Raw genomic sequence first — 20,977 nt, forward strand, 5'->3', positions numbered from 1 at the left:
ATCCTTCTAAGATGGGCAAGAATGCTCTAGAGTGTCAGAAGAGTCACCATAGAGTAAATATGGACTAGAAAGCAGTCATACAGTAGCACTGCAGTGATGGGTGTTGGAGTGGCCATGATTCCTTATGAAATACAAAGAGTTTACAACTGAAGTGATTCTTCTTTTTGTTGCCAATCCTATGACTAATTCTTCTCAAGTAGAATTAATTGTTCAGTATATATATAAAAATAAATATATTTTAAAGTTTTATATATGATACACCAAATATATAACATTATATTTGTATAAGTCACAGTGGAGGGAGGTGTTGTTGTTGGCACAATATGTTTGTTCAATTCTAAACCAATTTTTTTTTTAAGCATGCTAAGGGTGTAGAACTAGACCATATCTCTCCATGTTACATGCACATGACTTTTTCCAAAGATAGATCTAGCAAAGTGACTGAGGCAAATTGGCCTGCCTGGCAGTATGGTTGTTGCCTCTTACAGAACGGTGATTAGAAAGATATATGCAGTGAGAAACATGTCCAGAGGTCTGAGCACCTTGTTGCATGCAAGTCTGAATCACAAAAGTGTTTTTAAAAAAGAAGATTTGGTAGATATTCAATGGGATCTTAAAATACTTTGTTATCATTTAATAGTTGCATATACTTGGTTCGTCATCTTCTGATTTGTTCTGGTCTTGGTATGCCTACTGTTGCCTTTTGTTTTAGAATGTTTGCTCGGAGCAGGGAGGGTTTCCCTCCTATGTGTTTAGGTGAGCACAGCATAAAGGGGTTTATATTCAGTTAGAGGTATTAAGCATTACCGGAGTAATAAATTTGGTATTAATTTTATTTATTATTGAAGTAATAACTACAGAATGCCTGTCTTTGAAATGTCATTTACCTAAATTTCACGTATGTGAATTGCTGAACAACGTGAACTTCTATTTCAGTGTGCATTCCTAGTGGAATCCTTGAAGGAACGGTCAGTAAAGCACTCTGTTAATCCATTTAAACCAGAAGGAGACTCAAACTTCCTTACGAAGAAAGAGAAAAGAAGGCCACAGAAGTTGCCATCTCCTAAACCCACAGCTCTGAGTCTGGCTAGAATGGTTTGAAATGGTCCCATTTTTAAGATGCTGTGTGTTTTAATTAGAGATCCTACCCAACTATCAGATGCTGCTCTTTGTGAGAGTTCTCAGGCTGAAAATTTGAAGGCAGTAAACCAGCACTTTGATAGTATTCTGAATTTACATTTTAATTTGCATTCAAAATGGTACATAAACAAAAAAGTACCTCTTGCTAACTCCTGCGAAGTAATTAATTGTAACAGAACCACATTGTAGTGTCTAAATTGTCTAGATAATCCTTCCTCTGACCTTACAAATTTAGTGTTTAACGAAAGCAAAGGCAAAGCAGAAATGTGCTTTACCAAGTTACGCCTAATTTTCAAGGCCTTCTAGCAAGTACTGAATTTTATGGCATCCTGCTCATGTCCAGATGAGACAGCTGCAGCTGAGTAGCATGTCTTTGGCCACACAGAGAGCCACAAAACCGGAAACGGGATTCCTGCCCACTGTGCTTATTTCCATGCAGTTACGCTACTGAGTCCTTTGGGATTTTGCTAATGTTTTCCTTCTTAATTTTGACTGCATATGCATCTGAGTGGATGTACATATCTATAATATCCATAAATGGCCAATCCCAGTGATTACCACTTTGCTATATAAATGACTTGATACAGAACTGCCTGTTGCAAAGGATGTACTTAACTTTTGACCTGGAATTTTCAGGTCTCATCTTTGAAATGGGAATGGGACTCTTAAGTGTAAGTGTTGTGAAGACCTTTGTAGGTTACCTCAAACAGGTCTTCCATGCTATTTTAGCAAAACCAGTATATTCTCAACACGTCTTCGTAAGAAAAAAGTAATCAGTCAGAGATACAACCACATAGCATATTTTACAGGGATTAAACTTGTAGAAAACTGATACAAGTTTGTCTGTAGATGTTTGCCGATATTTATAGTAGAGCTCTGTGTCAAATTAGATGTCAGTTACTTGAAGGTTCTGTGCATGGCAAAACTCTGATTCTACAGTAGGTTTAAACAAGTGTTCGTATTGTTTAGCAGACTGCTCAGCCCCTAAAGTGTTGAGCCATACCGAAAGGAAAAATTACTGTTAGCACTACGTTTCCAATATTCAATAAATCTCTGAGGAAAATACTGTATTCTGTAAAACAGTGCCATTACCATACTAGACTGCTCCTTCAAGTGGCAAAAATGATCCAAACTTGTCTGCCTATAAGTTAGTTCTATGTCAGTAGATGAAATTGGCAATTAAAACAGAGCAATTAGTTAGTTAACCTAGCAACAAATTGCAAATTAACAACTCACCATGGCAATCTGCTGACTTGTTAGAAGAGCCAGGTAAAATAGGGATTAGAGAATAATGAAAGATAGTTCTAGTTTTGAATAATGCAGTTATGATCCAACTGAAATACTTCAAAATTTTTTTATTATATGTGCTTACAGTATATTAAAGACAACCATGGTGCAAACAGAAATGCTTCCATAAGAGTACTGGCGTGGCGTCCTGCTAGTGCCAAAGCAGAAATTCCACCAGGTCTGTATGGGTTAGGGACTTTTTGTCTTCAATTTCTTTGGGTTTTGCTTAAAAGTCAGTATTAAATTAGAGATTTAACTTAAGTGTTTAGAAACACTGCAATTTTAATCTTCAATCAGACTGACAGGAAACATTGTGGTTGATTTTAAATTACTTTGGGGTGTGTTTTAGCTGTAATGTACCTAGCTTTCTTTTAGGTTGTGAGTGGAAGGAGCACTGCACAGCTGTATAAGTATTTCCAGGTTAGATGATCGAATACCTGTCCTATATCAGGAAATGTCAGCTGTGCCTAGTGGGAAGTAGAGCCCTGCTTTGTCCCATTCCATAATTAGAACCTCACTTCTCTTGGCTTTCAATTCATGCTCTTTTTTTTTTTTTTTTTTTTTAAAAGGCGCAACAGTTCAGAGATTTGTTGTGTTATTAGTTTTATATATATATATATATGTATATTTCTGCTAATATGGTTAGATCCCATTGTAATTACTATGCTGTTCCACTTCATTTATTTATGATCCAGTAATGATGGAAAATTGCAGCACAAATGTCAGGTTATCTGAAGTGCTGACTGCTGCAACTGCTCCTGCTATGTGGAACAGCTCTTAAATTGATTCCAGTCACTATTGGTCCCTTAAAGTCCAATTCTTTTCTCCTCCATTTTTGTAATCTTCCTGTGTTTTTTCTTTGCATCTTTGCTAACATCAGCAAATTATTTTTTTTTACATTAAATTTGAGTCTAGACATCTACTGATTTATTGAAATTAGGTTGTTGATATGTAGCATGGTTTACAAATCTGGATTCATATTTGCATATGAGGTGCTTTGTACAATATTTATTGGCTTTTCCAATTAATATTGTACAAAGCACCTCATATTGTACAAAGCACCTCATATGCTTGTACAAAGCACCATATATTAATTGGCTTTTCCAATTAATATTATGCTTATTCTAAACCCTTAATCTTTTCAAATTATCCTCTGTGACATTCTTCTATCTGGTAGTTTATAAATTTGTAAAGATTTTGGTTCAATTTCTATGAAAGTAGCATAAGTAGTTCTATAATACGGATTTTTCTTAACCAGTATTTATGAAAATAAATAGGAAAGTCTGAACTGAAGAACAGGGTTGCACGTAAGAGTTTTGTCTAGCTGAAGTAAATCAACATCTTATTTTTTCTTTTTTTTTTTTGTAGCGCAAACAATAAAAGAATGGCCTCAGACTAATAAAAGAAAGCATAAACCAAGGAAGCAGCCGGAGTTTTCTGTGTCAGTATTTTATGCTGATAAAGGACAAAATGTGGGTACGTGTTATCAGGACACGATGGATGAAGCCTTTTTATTATCGACATTTTTGTTATCAGCATTTTTATTCTAAAACTGTTATGATGTTAAGTCACTGATAATCAGTGTGCTTTAAATAGTGGGTGGAAGTGAATTTCACATATCAAATAGCGGTGGGATTTTTTTTTTTAGGTGTTTGGGTGTTTTGGGGGGTTGGGTGGCTTTGAGAGAGTTGAGGGTGGTTTTAGCTATTTTTGGCTCTTTTGTTCAAAGTTAGTTCTAAGTCAACTCAGTTTTAACTCAAGTCGGTTCTAAGTCAATAGTTAATTAGTTAATTAAACTATTAATAGTTAATAGTTAATTAAGTCGGTTCTAATTCAAGTCGGTTCTAAGTCAAACATTGTTTGTTTGTTTTGGGGGAGTGTTGGGGTTTTTTGCTTTCATTTGGGATCTTTTGGTCAAAGATGCTCTAAGGAAAAATGCTGTCATCATGCTTTAGAAGATTACAGAAGATTTGGTTTGGGATTTTTTGAAGGTGACAATTTTTAAAGATAAGTGATTCTTAAGTTCTTTGATATATAGAAACTGCATTTTTTTCAAATGTGGAGTTGTCTATGAAATGCTAGTCTGTGGGTTTATGGAGGAGGTTTTTTTTTGTTGTTTTTTTTTTTTTTTTAAATAACAGTAAAATGTGATTCCAAAGGACTCTGATTTAAACGTAGGGCTCCCCATATTTCTTTGTTCATTTTCTTAACTAGGTACGGTATACCGAAAGTATCCAAAGATAATGTGCATAAGAAGGTCAATTCCCTCTGTTACATTGCCAAAAAAAGAGGAAATCTGTTCAAGCAAAGAGGTATTTTGCTCCTTACTAATAAATTACCATTTTAGAATTGCCCATATGAATTAATGTGAACATGTTAATTGTGATTCTGTATAGTGGATTATTACTTAAACTTTTCTAATGTTTACTAACAATCAGTTGCTCCATTTGTTTGTCTTACAAGTGGCTGACCAAGTACAGCATTAAAACGCTTAAACTGGAGTTGCCCAGGCTGATGTTTGGTCCAGGCTGTACTCACCAGAAGAAAACTGTGAAGTCTCTGCACAAGAAAGTATCAGCAAAATACTGTACTATCTTCCCTAGCGTAGAAATCAATGTAAGCTTTTGCAGATCTCTTATACCTACATCACTGAAAGGCTTTCTGTTTGTTTAAGACAATGCATGTTGATCAATGTTTGTGGCTTGCTGGTGTGATGTTCCCACCACTATTGCCTGGTCTTTTTTCTAAATCACCTTTTGTTAGAAAGCTAGATAAGGTCTTTTATTCACTGCAAAAATATTTGGTATGTTTGAAGTGCAAACTGCACGGGATCTTTAGAATGTATGGCATCTCCTCTGCTCATACAGTGTGAAAAATAATTTTAAAATTTTAAGTAGAGCTATAAAAAAATCATGTTTGAGTCAAAACTGTGAAAATGTTGGATCTTCATTGTTTTGGTTTATGTAATGACTGGAGAAAAGCATAGAAAGTTAAGGCTGGGATATTATTGATCTGTTATAACTATGTAACTGTTAAAAATAAGGCAACAGCTGCACCTGTCCAGTCAAATTATATAATTTGTTCCCCAACACAACTGGCTGAGATGAGAACTAGGCTTTCCTATTTTGAGTAAACGGGTTATTTAGTAGCATTCGAGTCACAAAAAATTTCTGACACTCTTTTATAGAGTTAAAGACAAAAAACCAAATCTCCCTGATTTCCAATGCAGACGTTGCATAGATAGCAGCTGAACTCGAATCTCCTGAAGTAAGATGCTCTTGTACAAACTGAATTTTTCCAGGGGGTTGTGAAACATCTGCAGTTTCAATATAAAGAACTGGAAATCTACACTGAACAACTGGAGAAAGTGTTGCAGCGCTATATACAAAGAATACAGTGGCTTCTGTCAGGTATTGGTGTGCCTCTGTTTTTCTATAAAGCACAATTTAAACATACATAAGATCTTCTTGTCTACTTTTTCTAATAGAATAAATCTGAAAATAAATCTGGACCTCAAATATTAATAAAGGACATAGAATGGTTTGGGTTGGAAGACATCTTAAAGATCATCTAATTCCAACCCCCCTGCCATGGGCAGGGACATCTTCCACTAAACCAAGTTGCACAAAGCCCCTTCCAACCTGGCCTAGAAAAGGTCATCCATTTTACATTTCATTGACATCTTAAGAAGTATTTTATGACAGTAAAATAAGAATACAAGAGAATTCAGCATCTATGTAGCTGATAAACAGGTAGCTGGCTGTGATTGTAAGTTTTTCTTTTTTGTATGTCATGTTCATGAATACAAGGTTCCTGGTGTCAGACACTTTCTATCAACAAAACATATACAATAACGTATACAAGCAAAATAAGCTTTTCTGCTTCTTTTACTAAGAATGTGCCTTATTTAGAGGTTCGGCATCACTGATGGTGAAATGTATTTTGATCTCTCTGTTGCTTATAAAGATGTTTGTTGGGAAACATTTTAATTTTTTGCTGGATTTTAAAGTAAGAGCTACAAATAATTTAATATAAGTTGCTACAATTGGCTAGTAATTAGGGCTTGATAGTGCTAGATTAGAAATGGCAGAAGACTTCTCTATTATTAATCTTTGAACTACCTAGTTGCCACACAGATTAGAATTTGTTATGTAGAAATGTGCCTAGAATAACGCCTAAAGACTGAACATTTTACAGTATGTTCAATAAAATCATATGATCAATAAAATAAGCCTATGTGATGACACTTAATTAGTTCTAATGTTCTGGCCCAGGAAGCCGAAGATTGTTTGGTACCATTTTAGAAGCAAATGTCTGTGTTTTGATCGATACGTCTGGTTCCATGGACCCATATTTGCCATATGTCACAAAAGAACTTACCTCTCTTATCTGGGAACAGCTGAGAAAAAATGAAGTCAGGTATGATGAACAACTGATAGACTGAAATCTGCACTACTTATTCTTATGTAGTAAGGTTATTTAATAGTTACAAATAATACACTACTGAAACACAATAAAAATAATTTGTTTATGTTAGTGCCTAGTACGCATGTGACATGAGCTACTTCTTCTGTTCTTCTTTTTAACCAACACTTAATTCTCAGCGCTCTAAGATTTGGGCCTCATTTGCCACAGGTTGATGCTGTTTGTCCTTTTGGGCTCAGCATTCCCATGGATTTGCTGTTCGTGCAGAGCATGATATGCTTTCTGACTCTTCCAAAGCTGAAGAAGACCATATTCCAATACTAGGCTTTTGGTTTTGATTTTTGTGTTTGGTTTTTTTGTTGTTGTTGATGGCTTTTTGTGTTTGGTTTTTTGAAAACCAAACTATTTCAGAACTGGCTTATCCATCCTTCTCCTCAGGTTTAGCCTGCTGAGATTTGCAGAAAATACAGAGAGTTGGAAGGAGTGTCTTGTAGAGGCAACTGATGAAACATGTCATGATGCTGTGCAATGGGTGTCCAAATTTCATGCCCATGGAAGTACATGTATCCTTAGGGCTTTACAGGTTAGTAAATTGTGTACCATGTTTTGGAGAAGAAATAATATCTTGTGGTGATTAAACACTTCCGTCTGACTAATAATATTTTAGGAAAATTATTTGGTCAAAGCACACAACACTTTTTATATGCAAAATAATGAACAGATTTGGAATCAAAGCCACTGTTCCTGTCCCCAGGGCTCATAGATACTAGAGTTCATTGCTCATACTAAGTTTAAGAAAAATGTGAAATATCAGTAGTTGCATTAATATTTGTGCTCAAATAATAGTGGAGAGAGAAAGTAGCCAGTTACTCAAAATTCTGCTTATGTGATATATTTGCTCTGGGCCAAACAGGGATTTTAAAGAAGCAGTATTTGTTGGAATCACATGGGATTGTGTACAGTTCTTTAACTTTAGTAACAGGTGAAGAAACTTTTCTCATATAAAAATTCTCAGGGTAGAAATTAACTAGTAATAATAATTTATAACAGAAACGGAAGGAACTTGCAATTTTGTGAGATTTAAAATTTAAATCAAAAGAGAAATGTTGCCTTAAATGAATGATTCTTCTTCTAGACACCCTTACAGAATCTCTTTATAAATTTTGTGGAATTCATGGTGAATCAAGTGTGGTAGAATTACAAGACTTGTCCATATTACAGAAGTGTCCGTTGAGTCAATTATCATAGCAAGTTTTCGTGATATAAAAGGCCAAGTCTTAGTGAGCCTGATTTTCAGACATCAAACATCTTTAACTCCCACAAAAAGTGATGTAAAAATCTTCTGTCAGCAGTTCTCCAAAAACAATTAAGTGAATTTGCTTATTTCAGTGTGTCAGTTTTTGGTGATGCCTTGTTTATGGATATATTGCCTTATGCTACAAATTATCTACTTGTTTATTTTTAAAATTTACATCCTTGATCTTTTTCATACTTAGTGAAAAGGAAAAGACAATACTAACTTGATGAATTACGTGGTAAATATTCAGCTATCTTAAATCATTGGAATAGTGTTTTCATTTTAAGTACAGCTTTTCGTATAAATGTCTTAATTATTTAAACTTATTTTCTACTTCCAGAAGGCTCTCAGTTTCCAAGGTATAGAGGCACTGTACATACTGACTGATGGAAAACCAGACACCAGTTGCAGTCTGATTTTGAAAGAAGTTGAAAGATTGAGAAAGAAACAAGATACTAAAATCCACACCATTTCTTTTAGCTGTACAGACAGGTATGTGATACTATGCAAAAAATCTTTAAAATTACTAGTTTATTTATTGTCAAAAGGCTGTGTTATCAAAATATTCTACATGCTCAGTTCACTGAACACCAGGATTGAGCTAGACATTCATACGTGTGAGAACTGGGAAGGTTGTTCTGACATAGGTAGTTGCGACACGGCCTACATCTCCCACAGCTTAGGTCCTTGAGAGGGTTGCCTTCTGGCACACAGAGAAGCGATACGTATCACTAGTCTGCAGCACTGAGGTCATTCCTGTAGTTCTATCACTAGTCTGTCGTATACGCATCCCTATAGAGGCATAGAAAGGTAAGACACTGACTCGGACTGGAATCAGGAGCACAAGGGAAGTACTGATGCCAGCCATGGTGGGTTGTGGGTTAAAGATATATCTCTGGATGTTCCTTTTCAGGGATCTTTGCGTGGTCCGGAATTGGGGACCATGGGACAATATCAAAAAGTATGTGCTTCTCTAGGTTCTCATTCATAGCTGTGGCTGTGTGACACAGGGAGCAGATAGCCAACCAGGTCACCAGCTCTTCAAGCATTCTAGAATAGATTTTGTCACCTCAAAATGCAGTAGTTGTCCCAGGTCTTTAAGAACTCGGCTTTGTATTTTTGAATTGAATGCAGCATTGACTGCCAACCTTACTGTCCCACTGGCAGTCATGAGGTTAACAACTTCTGCATAATGCCATTGTGTTATCCAGCTGCCATGAGAAATTTTTTTACCTTCTCAGAGCACAAACTGACAAGATGGATATTGCCACAGCAATGGAATAGAGCTGTAAAAAGAGATTAAAAAGTTAAAGAAATAAAAGGTTCAGGAAGGTGAACATGCAACAGAAAATATCATCATAGGAAAGGCAAAAGATTTCAAAGCAGGAGTGAGGATGGATGAGGAAATGTATAGAATATTAGTGCCCTTTACCTGCCAGCCTGGCTTCTGGATTTCTTGGTTTAGTTTCCTTTTTTGGTTCTGTTGCTACACTGAACCTCTTGTCCAAATATAGCCTGTCTTTGGAGGTTATGACAGCTAAGCAGTGTATATTATTCATTAGCAATTAACAATTAGAAAGGATACAGAAGTTTATAAGGATGTTCTCCAAACTATTTGTTTTGATGTAGTATTTTTTGAGGAATTCTTAGAAATTCTTTTTCTATTGTTGTTTCTTGCAGAGAAATAATTTTCATGAGTAACTTACTACTTTGTTGTTAACAGAGGAGCTAATGAATTTCTGAGGAAGCTTGCTGCCCAAACAGGAGGGCGCTACCATTGCAGTTTTGGAGACGTGGATGGACAATTAGCAGCACACAGAATGTTGACAGAGGGGCTTGATGATGAAGATGTATGTTAAATAGATTGGTTTTATTGAGTTCGGGTTTGTTTAATTTCAATTTAGTTCTTCATCAATAGTCAAACTACATTTAAAAAATAAAAATACTGAGAAAAATCAATACAAGACTCTTAAGATACTTCATAGTGACAGCGAAAGGAGAAATGTTAAAATCTGGCTTTGCCTCTCTGCTAGCTGCCTTGGTCAGGTGACCAAACCCATGAAAGAAGTATACAGTGCAATATAGTTTTGAAAGAGAAACAAAAAAAATTTTGTATCTGGACACTGTGAGTTTTACACTAACTTCAGGTTTTACTGTGCCTTCTTATCCTTACCATCTTCTATTTCATTTATATAAATGTAAAATCCTTGTACAATATTTAGCATGTTACTGCTCCAGCAGGAGATCTCAGGGAAAAATGTGTTAGTGAACAGAACCATATTCAATCCAGGGTTGCTCTGCTCTCCCCTTGTAAGACCAAGACCTTCTCTGCAAGTAGATAGGAGTAGGGAGATTTAGAGCTTAGGCTTGGTTAATTAAGTTGGTAGAAATCGAAAATAATAAATAGATGCAAGTTAAAGTCAAATATTTTAATTCTGTTTTCAGGATCCAGTTTTCCCTTACTTTGAAGGAGATGATTTAAAGAAACTTACTCAAGAAGTAGCAAAAGCTAGAAGCTTCTTAAAGCAAGCAAAATCTTTGAGGTGAATATTTATCAAGCATATTTCAATAACTGCTTTTTTAATTCATGAAAGGAAGACAAGAATATCTGACTTCCAGTGACTGCTATTTAAAAGAGAATTGTTGTTTCTTTCCTTATACTGTCAATTTTAGTGGGTTTTGAGGCTTGGAAAAAGACATGCAAGCGAGCTGTCTGCTTCAGTGGGATTTATTTTTAAGGTCTTACACAATTAGCTACCATCGTAGTAGAGTCACAGAATCATAGAACGGTTTGGGTTGAAAGGAACCTCAAAGATCATCTAGTTCCAACCGCCCTGCCGTGGGCAGGGATAGTAAAGCATCTGAGCAGATTCTAAGTGTTGTCTCTCCATTTCTTATGTCAAAGACAAATTACATTAAGTTGCTCCTCTCCTTGCTGAGTTCTGTCATCTGCCAAATCAATGTCTTTTCGTATATTGACTCTTGTTAGTATGACGCAATGTTCTTTTTAGTATCTCTTCCTTTCTTACTCAGAAATGCAAATTACTTTTATTTTCCAAAATGTGTAAGGCTCCTTCTATCCTACCTCATCCTGAGTTCTCTAACCACATCATCATCCATTCGCTGAGTGCTAGGATTATGTTCTCTGCATGGAATAACATGAAATCTTCTATTCTCAAACAATCCCATCTCAACCCATTTACTTTTCAAATTATCATCAATCTCCCTTTCTTTTTGCCTCTAAAGGACCTGTAAAGTTTCTACTAGCCTTTTTTGGGGAAGATTCCCTAAGCCTTCCTCTTCACTCTTCTTACATTTACTGATTTACTGAAGGATCTGACAAAATCATTCTCCTTTCAAAGATCTCAAAATCAGTCTCCTCTCAGTCTCAGTCTTTTTCTGCTTTCCTAAATCATTTGACTCAATCTTTTTCCTTTCCCTATTAAGTCTTGGGCCCACCAGAATTTGTCCTACTGTCTTCCCCTCTTTCCTTCTTTACTGTAATTTTCAGCTTCCTTTTCTCTCCATAGAATAAGAACATTCTGCCAAAACTTCACATTTGTCTCCCTTTCTTTTCTCTTCCTCATCTTCTCTTCAACATCCTCTCTCAACATGAAGTTCCTTTTTTCCCTTTTCTGTTAACAGTTGTGTAACAGATAGCAGTACAATATGTCGCCAGACAGAGGTATCCCAGCAGTCTCCAATGAGCTAAGTCAGTTCTTGGAAGCAGCATAGCCCTGTTGGCACTGCAAGCCATCTGTATCTCAGTAGACTAAATTGGCTTAGGTGGCACAACATTCCCTGCTGCTTCTGGTATCATTCAGAGCTAGCTTCGATACCTGCCTAGAACTGGAGTGAAGGACAGGTAAATTGTATTGATCCCTATGTTTCTTCATTGTTACGCTTCCTAACTGCCAATCCAGAACCAGAAAGTGCCATTTCAGTAGTAATAGCAGGCAAAAGTACTTGCAAAGAGCATTAATGCATTATACTTCCTCAGTGAAAGGATTTTCTGTCACACAAGAACACGGCTAAACAGAGATGCAAAGCTACTATATGTCTCTGTGAAAAGCTGCTGTAATTCTTTGGGGTTTGTTTTTCTTTCCAACAGGCTATTGCTACAAAAATGGAATACAAACCAAAAGGACAATTCTGGCTTTAAAAAAGGTGCTCAGGTAAATAGACACTGCAAGTTGATATGAGTTTATATATAGATCATATATTTCAGTAGAAGGATAACACTTCATGAGCCTAATGTGAAATGTATTAATTTCCAGCAGTGACTTTTTGCAAAGTTGAAAACATTTGTAATGATTTTAGTTCTTAGCTGAGCTAGTCCACAATATAAACTAATACACACGAAGAACAGTTCAAGGAGAACTATGGAGCAAAGCAGAAGTGTATTTGTAGTTGTTAATGGTTTAGCTCTTTCTGAGAGCAAACAGCTAAGCACCTTAAAGGGTTAGGACCAGATGTAATGGCTGTAATAACAGTTGCTACATGAGCTGCATGATTTATCAGTTAAATGAACAAGGCTGATTGAAAAAGACCCCACTAATAGTAAAGACAGGCTCAGCAAACACTGGACTATTGTAACGAAGTTGTGGGAGAGGCAGCTGGACAAACTAAACCTCTCAGGGAGCCAACATGCTGCTTTTAAATTGTCAAAGTAAAAATTACAGGAGAAGAGAAATTACTTTCTCAGAGTTGAACAAGACAGAAGCATTTATCACAGAGCTGTTGGAGGGAAGAAGTGGACATGCAGGCAACTACAGAGAGAGTTGCACTAGAGAACTTAGGGGTCTGCCAAGATATTCATCAAGGAATTGGGTAAGGCAGATATATAGTGAGACTGTTTTTTAAATCCTTGTTTCTATAGCTGTAGTTTGTATTTTACTTTACAAATATTGCCCAGTCATTCAAAGAGAAGAAAAAAAAAAACAGTCAGAGCTGCTGGTTGAAAATGCTTGCTTCATGGAGAATGGAACCTGAAGCCTTGTCAAGTATGTGCAGGATTCAGCATATAAGGGCTGATCAGAGAGATGCTTGGAGGGGAAACAGATATATAACCATCCTGTAGTAGCAAGAAAGTTGTTACAGGCATTTATAGGCAGAGGCTAGTGTTCCACAACCATCTCTGTCTTTCAGCCTTCCAAGGTAAACCCTATTGCTTGTAAAGTGTATAGGAAGACATTCCTATTAATGTACTTCAGAAATACATAGCATAGTAGCACAATTAAATGCTTAAGTAAGGAAAATTGAAAGTTAATCAAGTTAATTTGTATCATTTTTCCATTATCATTTCATCAAGGGTGATGGTGAGCCTATGCAGTTCATGTATTTTGAACTGCATTTAAGAAACTATTCATGTGGTTGACTTGTAGGATTAAATTTTGGATGAAGACGCTGAAGAAGTTTGGAGCGGTACTGCTAGCCTGCATCTTTTCAAAGTGTGCTTAAAGCTTCCAGCTTCAAGCAGAAAGATGGAAGATTGTTGTTTCTGAACTTCTGGCAAGAGAAGTTACAAATAATAAGTGCTGCTGACTTAATCCACTTGCAGACTTTGCAAAGTAAATCAAGCCCTGAACTCTTCAAAGTTTAAACATAAGTAGAGGATGTTTTTCAATACAGCTAATACAAATTTTAAAAGTGTATGTATGTCTAATATAATTAACAGTTATACAGGGTCGCATCTTTTGTTTCTCTTCTGTTTTACTGCATCATACTAATAATTTCTTCAATCAGTTGGTGGTATGTCCAAGGTGTCTTTTTTGGCAGTTGATTGAGCCTTTTTTGCTGGTGCTTGTTATCCCTAACAGATGGGACAGATGGCTGTGATACTAGAAAGAGAATGCCAGTTTTGCATAGGCAGTCCAAGAAATAACCTTAGTGCAGAAAACAAAGCTTGGAATGAATGTTTTTGCCAAAAGAAGTTTGCTAATAATTATTTTGACTCTTTGCTTTTTATGTTGGCAGTACAGAAGGATTTAGAGTTGATGATTCAGAAACCATCAGACATGCAAACAAGTAATATCTTGTTGCTGATAAAGCCTGGTTATGTTTGTATAACCAGACACTGCTGGTCTTCTAAGCAATTCTGTTAACTTCTTACGTGTTTCCTGCCCTAGAAAGATTACAAATATATTTGCTAGTACCATATAAGAAAATCCAGTTTAAGCTAACTCCAGTAATGAGGCATATATTTTTCCAGTTGATTTATGAAATACTTTTTTTTTTACTGAGAAACTCTGCAATGACAGCTCGTTAGTATTTTGTAGGTGTTTACTGTTGTCTTTCAGAGGGTTAGGAATTCATCTCAAGTGTTTTATATATGTAATATTTAATAAAAATGGATTCAGACTGCGAAATTCAGATACTTGATCTGAGTTTCTTTAGGAGCCATTTGCATCTCCTGGGTGCCAGCTAATGGGAATGACTGGATATGCTTTGAGATGGGAGATATTATCTTTTCTATCCATCTGTTTTGTCTCCATAAAGAATTAAAAGTTATTTCTGTCATAAAAGTCTCTTTTTAGTGTTGTATGATCTGCACCAGCTGACTCCTGCATTCCATGTTAGTACCAGCCCGCTGTGGAGTGCTACAGTTTGAATGGTGCGTCGTGCTGTGCATCACTGTCTGTGATTTTATGAGTATAGGTGTCGGTGTCCGTGTAACTGCTGAGATGCTTTGATATGAAAATGTTAATTGTAAGTTAATGGGATTAGTTACATTTTTATTTGGGGTATATAAATATCATCTTATGATTACTGATAAAATGAGTGGATTTGTGCTAATGGAAATGTTAAAACAGTAAATCCAGGTAGAAAGGATGAGATTTCTGTATTGCCAAAAAGAGATTCTTATTTATTCCTCAGAGGGTTTTAGAAATGTCACAATGCTGTAACATAGATTCTGATATAAAGGTCCTTTAAAAGAACCTTAAAAGGAAATACATTTGTGCAGGAATGTTAAATTATATCAGAGACCTTTTGTGAAATAAGATAGTGATGCACATGTCAGATTTTGCAAATATTGATAACCATCAGAATATTTCAGTGTGTTGTGTTAGATTGTGCTCTGTCAAACCTCCCATTTACAGCCTTTTTCTTCCCTGTATGGTATTTGGTGTTTGGAGATTTTACTCTTTCAAAATAATTCTGTTCACACAGTGTCTCTATAGACTGATCATCAGTGGATCTATGTAATCCTGAGTTTCCAGCAACCTATGCTACTACTCATCTCATCACTCAGCTCTTTGTTTTGGTTTAGACTGGTCATTTGTTTCTGTGGGCAGAGCATAGCAAATTTCTCTCATTCTCTTGAGCTTGCCCCCAACCTTAAAGTAGGTGTTAGGAATTCTGGAGTCTTCTCTTTGCTGGTAGTTTGAGCTAGGGGTTTCTAAGTCTCCTGTTCCAAGAAAAATGCAACTGAAAAGTAAGGAACAAATGTTGACATTAGAATTTGTGTAACCACAGAAGTGATATAATACGGGTGTTACAGTATTTAGCCGTTGCATCCCATCCAATTTCACTTTTTTTGTAAACATTTTCGTGCTATGCAGCCTCTCTCCTGCTTCTGAAGCAGGCTGGTCAGTCCTGCTATCTACTCAGAGCAGCACCTTCATAGTTTCTGTCTCCTTATTACCTACCTGGAAACTCCTGTCCTACCTGTTCCTGTCAATCTGAGGGCTACTTAGTCAGGAAAACATTTAAGGAGATGGTTCAGCTGTGATGACCTGATTAATCGAGTGCTCCATTAATGACTTTTCAATGTTGATCTGTCAGGTACATGTCATTTGCTTTCTGGTTTATGCTTCCAGGAATGCTATTCACTGAATTCAAGACATAATAAAAGAGGAGTTTTATAATTGACAGAGATGTGTATTTTTCTGCCAGCTTGTTTGTAAGTCATGTCATGGCTGTGACTCACTGAATATGTTGATTTGCATGCAATGAATTAAAGAGAAACGGCTAAACCAGTTGCTACCTCGAAGTGTGTGTTGTACCCCCTATCAGAAGAGTGCTGTTTTCACAGCACGAGGGAGTAACTTCCATGTGGAACTGCTCACGTACTGCCATTATTTACAGTCAACTTCCAGCTTCTGTGCTACAGTTAACTGGTGCAAATGTTCATAAAAGGTTAGTATGGACTGGCAGTTCAGGAACTCTTTTGTGCGTGGTCCAGCCATACCTGCTTCAGGCACAACAACCTTCAGAAGAAGGGGGGACAGCTTGGCCTAGTGACACAGTCCTTCATCTAAATATGCCTGAATTTGAGTCAACCCCAGGAAGTTCACGCTGCTTCTGAGGAAGTTAATGGCAATATGTGTGTGTTTGTGCTGTGTCCTTTAGAATTCTGTTCAGTAAGAATTTCTCTGTGCTTGATAAGCCTGTTACCTACTATTAGTGTGTACCTAGATTTGTAACTACAAGGTTCCAAGACCTTAGTTACCCAAAGGTGTTAATACAACTAAGTCACAAAAATTTTCAGTGAATCTTTTTAATGCATCTCAACCAGTCAAATGTATATAGGATACTTTTCATTGTACTGAACTTCAGTCCTCTGTGAAACCATCTCAAACAGATGCTTATTAGATGTTTGCTTTCTGAATAGTTTAAAAAAAAAAAAAAAAAAGATAGGAAGAAGGGAAAAACCAGCTCTAAAAACCTGCCAGCATCAGGAAACACCCCATTCCTTCCCTGCCTCTGTTACAATAAACAGAATCTATGTTTTAGGTAGCTATATTGAATTATATGGTGGAACTACCATATGAGGAAATTGATAATCTCTGACTCATATCATGTGAGACTTCATCAGTTAGAATCTTAAATTCCACCCAGAGTTTGATAAGTAGATTAGACCAACCTTGTAAACCACAAGTTTACACGCTTTCAGTGATGCGGGCTGCCTCCATCATTGTGACCATGTTTAATGGAGACATCATTGAGACCACTCTTAATAGAGAAACAACTAGCAACTAACAAACTTCATCTCTTTTAGAGGGTTTTTGCTTTCCCAGATGGAAAGCGCTGCAGCTTATGTTACAATTTCTGGGTTAGTAACAACTATAGAGGTGAATGGAAATTTGTAAATGAAACTCAGTAGAAGTTATGACAAGATTTTAAATGCTTTCTGACTGGCACAGTGCAAAACAGATCCTCCTCTTCTATCCAGCCTAAGCCACCTCCCATGCTCTCATAATTCTTCCAACGTTTTTTGGTAGTAATACTGTGTAGTAGTAGCGATGATCTGTAATTCTCTCTTCCAGTGCAATGACCGTTAGCAAACCCTTGAATTAAAAGGAAAACTATTAGGATTGGTCTCCAATAGTCTTCTGAAAACCTGCGTAGATAGATAGATAGATTGATCGATCCTATGGTTTTTTTGTTTTCTCTGGGATTCCTATGTGTAAGAAGCCAAGCTGTCATCCCTGCTCATTATATAGAAACATGCCTTTATTCAGTACAAGTTAATGCAGTACTTTTATTTATGATGCATTTGTATTCCTTCCCTTCAAATATTGCATAAGTTGTCTCCTTTTCTAACAGATCTAAGAGCTGATAAAGGGCATGTTTATTGCTGCTATTAGAAGTTGCTTGTTTCTCCCTGTAATTCCTCTCTGACTTGGCAATGCACTCATAGTTATCATTCCGTTTGACCTGTAAATCAATCTGTGTAGCATGCAACGTAACCACGAATGCAAAGTAAATGAGAACAGCATAACTTGAAAAGCATTTTATGTGACACATTCCAAGGCTGTTCTTTGAAGTATTTACGTGTGCTTTAATTTCTTCCATGAGCAAATGGTGAAATATGCAGAGTTGTAACACAAATGCACAAAGACATAGGAAAAAGGAAGAAATAGAGTGAGAATGTTTATGTATGTTAATGAAGAATTGAGGGATTTAAGAAGAATCTGATCTTTTAGCTTTGCAGCTAGCTGTCTGAAGAATATAGTATAAAACCTTGATTTTTCAGACATTTTTTTAGGAGGAAAAATCTGTTTTAAGTACTAGATATTATTGGGTTTAGAAACACCATATCTGATAGTATTGAAAAGAAAAAGCCATTAACAGATGACAGGACATGAGAAAAACAAAAAGCGTAGTATCATCTCTACTAAATGCATATTTGTACCTTTCTTCTATTATACAGTAACGTGTAATTACAGTGCTATACAGAAAAAATGTCTTTACAAAATACAAGCTACTAAATGCATAGTGATGTATGCTTAATATCTTTGCCTAACAAAAAATCAGAGGGAGCTTACTGCCCAAAGGATCTTAACTTAGACCTGGCATACAGTTGTTTTTTCGCTGTATTAGGCATCGAAAATACGCCTTTTGTCTAATAACAGGAATAAGAGTCTGCATCTTCTTTTCCCTTCTGGCCTGGGCTTACAGTGTGACATGGGTAAGTTACTTTGCCTCTGTATCTTACTTTTCTAACTTAATAAGGAATGTGACGAATGTTGTATTATCATAAAGTATTCAATTGTGCATTTGAATGATGCCTGCTTTGGGTATTAAATTACATCTGTTGTTGCACTAATATTGTGTTGGGAAACTTTTTAAGAATGACTTAATTCCTTAGAAATATTTGATATGGGCTGAAGTTTAGCATTTGATTATATGAAGAATAAATATTCTTAAGTTTCCTTTCCCAAATTCAGATCCCATGATTTCTCTATTGAAGCAAAAATTCTAAGCGCAGCAAGGTATGATGTTTAGAGGAGAGTTTCATTCTTTTCCTCTTTTCCATTTACATTGCGAGACTTCATTGTCTCACCATTGTCGCTTCACTTCTCTCAGCTCTTTGTTATTTTAGACTCAGTCCTTGTTATGAGAATGATTGTTTTTGTAGTCACAAAGAGCTGAGTACCTTCAGTCAAAAGTACTTACACCCTGCAACAGATCTGTCCAGACTTCTTTGGGGTTGCAGAGAGGATCAGTGATTTGGTACGCTGTCCAAACAAGTCTTGCCACTCTGAGTTCATATTATTGTGTCAGTACATATGACTGAGCATCTGGATGTGAACAAGCACACAAGGAGGTATTCAAGCACAGATGGGCCTGGACAGCTTTACTAATTTATGGCTTAGATATAGAACTTTTAATAAGTCAAATGAAGAGGATGTTTTTATGCTGCAGTTATTTGAGCCAAATCCTATCCTTGAGATAGCTTTAAGAGAGAGCTTGGTTTCTTAAACATTTCTGCTATTCTTCTGCCCTTGGGCACAGCAGAACATCCCATCCTACCTATGACTCAGGCCAAACATCCGGCTGTCGTTGTAACTCAGACCTCTGTCTAGCTCTTTATACTATGGTTATGTCTCTGTTAAATGTTCCTTTCTGCATAGTATCTTCCACACAATTAAAACCCCTCGTTCAGGTTATTACCTCACAGCTGGAGCATCGCTCCTGTTCTGTGGCCTAAAAAGCAGACCTGTGAAGATAATGAGACCTGCTGAATGAAAGGGACAAAGCCTCAGTCTCCACACATGTCTCCTAGGCCATGATCTAATGTCTCTCTGTGGTCCTGTACCCAGCACTGATGCCCACGGAACTAGCATGGGGGAAAGAGTGTTCCTTTGATACTGGAGACATGTAGTGTCTTGTCTTTCTTAAGCTGAGTCTTCCTTATTCAGTTCAGATCTGTCAGTGGATGTCTCAGCATGTGATTTGAAATCAGCTTGTGTAAGTTTACTAGGTTCCTCTACAAAACAGTGGAATTACATTTCAACATTGCTTTACAGTCTGGATGTGAGTAACATTTTGATAAGCCAACATGCCTACAAGAACTTTGAGTGGTTGTTGGAGAAAAAGCAGAAAAGGACAGTATAGGTTTGCGATTCAAGACCAAAAGCAAGCTTAAATCTTAATGCAGCAGCTTTTCTCATTGTAACTTTAGCTTCTGTTGCTTTTCAAAAGACTTTGCAGGATGCAGTGAATAAAATATGGCCACTCCTATTCTTCATTAAAGATATGAGAATAAGAGTAACAAAGAGGTACAAAATACCAGTTCTGAAAGCTCTTCTGAGGTGTCTCCTTCTGGCTAAGGTGGAATCCAAAGCCAAGTTAAAATACTCTTTGTTGATTTTCACTGAGCAATGAGGGATTGATACGCTATGAATAAGCTGATCAGCCGCTTTGTGGAGGACTTCTGCAGCAGTCCAGGGATAGAATGGCCACTTTCTTGGATTGAACAGTAAAAGCTATCAGTGCTGCGGACAGCACAAAGCAGATAATTCTGTATTCTTGGGGGTTTGTCACTCATCTGGCAATCTGAGAAGTCTAGACTAGCTTGACAGGTTCAAAGATTCTAATTCTAATGCAGACTATAGGGTCTTAAATACGTATACGTTATGCTAAAATATATTTGCCTAGGTGTCAGCTTGAGTTCTTGTCAGCACATGAACATTAAATTACATTTAAAATGCAAAGTCACCTGTGAACTTGAGATATTTCTAACATGCCAACATTTAAAATTGTAGTCATTTATATTTAGATTTGGGAGTGTTTCTTTAGCATCTTAACACTACTGCTTCAAGACCTAATTTTAGACACACCCATTTAAAAATATTGGCTTTGATTTCTCATTGTTTAATATCCAAAAGCATATGCGTTTTAAAAGTACTTTAAAATCTTTTGATGGGAGAACTTCTATAATTATTAATCATTTAACTCATTATTAATTTTAAATGCATTATTTAATAATAAATCACCTTTTCCTGTTCTATTGAATATCAGTTAGTTTGGTGCCTATACTTCATTCGCCTTGGAAGACGGAGAACAACTTTCGTGCCTCTTTGCAAATACGTAATTGGG

General features: G+C 36.5%; 1 protein-coding gene across 1 annotated transcript in view; it reads left to right on the forward strand.

The window, feature by feature from the left end:
* VWA3A (von Willebrand factor A domain containing 3A) overlaps positions 1-20,977 on the forward strand; it is a 40,018-nt gene that overhangs the window by 18,481 nt on the left and 560 nt on the right. The window contains exons 21-32 of the mRNA XM_086622483.1: positions 937-1,095; positions 2,515-2,605; positions 3,796-3,903; positions 4,642-4,739; positions 4,891-5,043; positions 5,729-5,837; positions 6,702-6,846; positions 7,291-7,435; positions 8,490-8,641; positions 9,873-9,999; positions 10,595-10,692; positions 12,261-12,324. Coding sequence (XP_086478609.1) covers positions 937-1,095; positions 2,515-2,605; positions 3,796-3,903; positions 4,642-4,739; positions 4,891-5,043; positions 5,729-5,837; positions 6,702-6,846; positions 7,291-7,435; positions 8,490-8,641; positions 9,873-9,999; positions 10,595-10,692; positions 12,261-12,324 — 1,449 coding nt within the window. The remainder of the gene's footprint in view (positions 1-936; positions 1,096-2,514; positions 2,606-3,795; positions 3,904-4,641; positions 4,740-4,890; positions 5,044-5,728; positions 5,838-6,701; positions 6,847-7,290; positions 7,436-8,489; positions 8,642-9,872; positions 10,000-10,594; positions 10,693-12,260; positions 12,325-20,977) is intronic.

Source organism: Tauraco erythrolophus, chromosome 17, assembly GCF_009769465.1.
Source record: "Tauraco erythrolophus isolate bTauEry1 chromosome 17, bTauEry1.pri, whole genome shotgun sequence".
NCBI lineage: Eukaryota > Metazoa > Chordata > Aves > Musophagiformes > Musophagidae > Tauraco > Tauraco erythrolophus.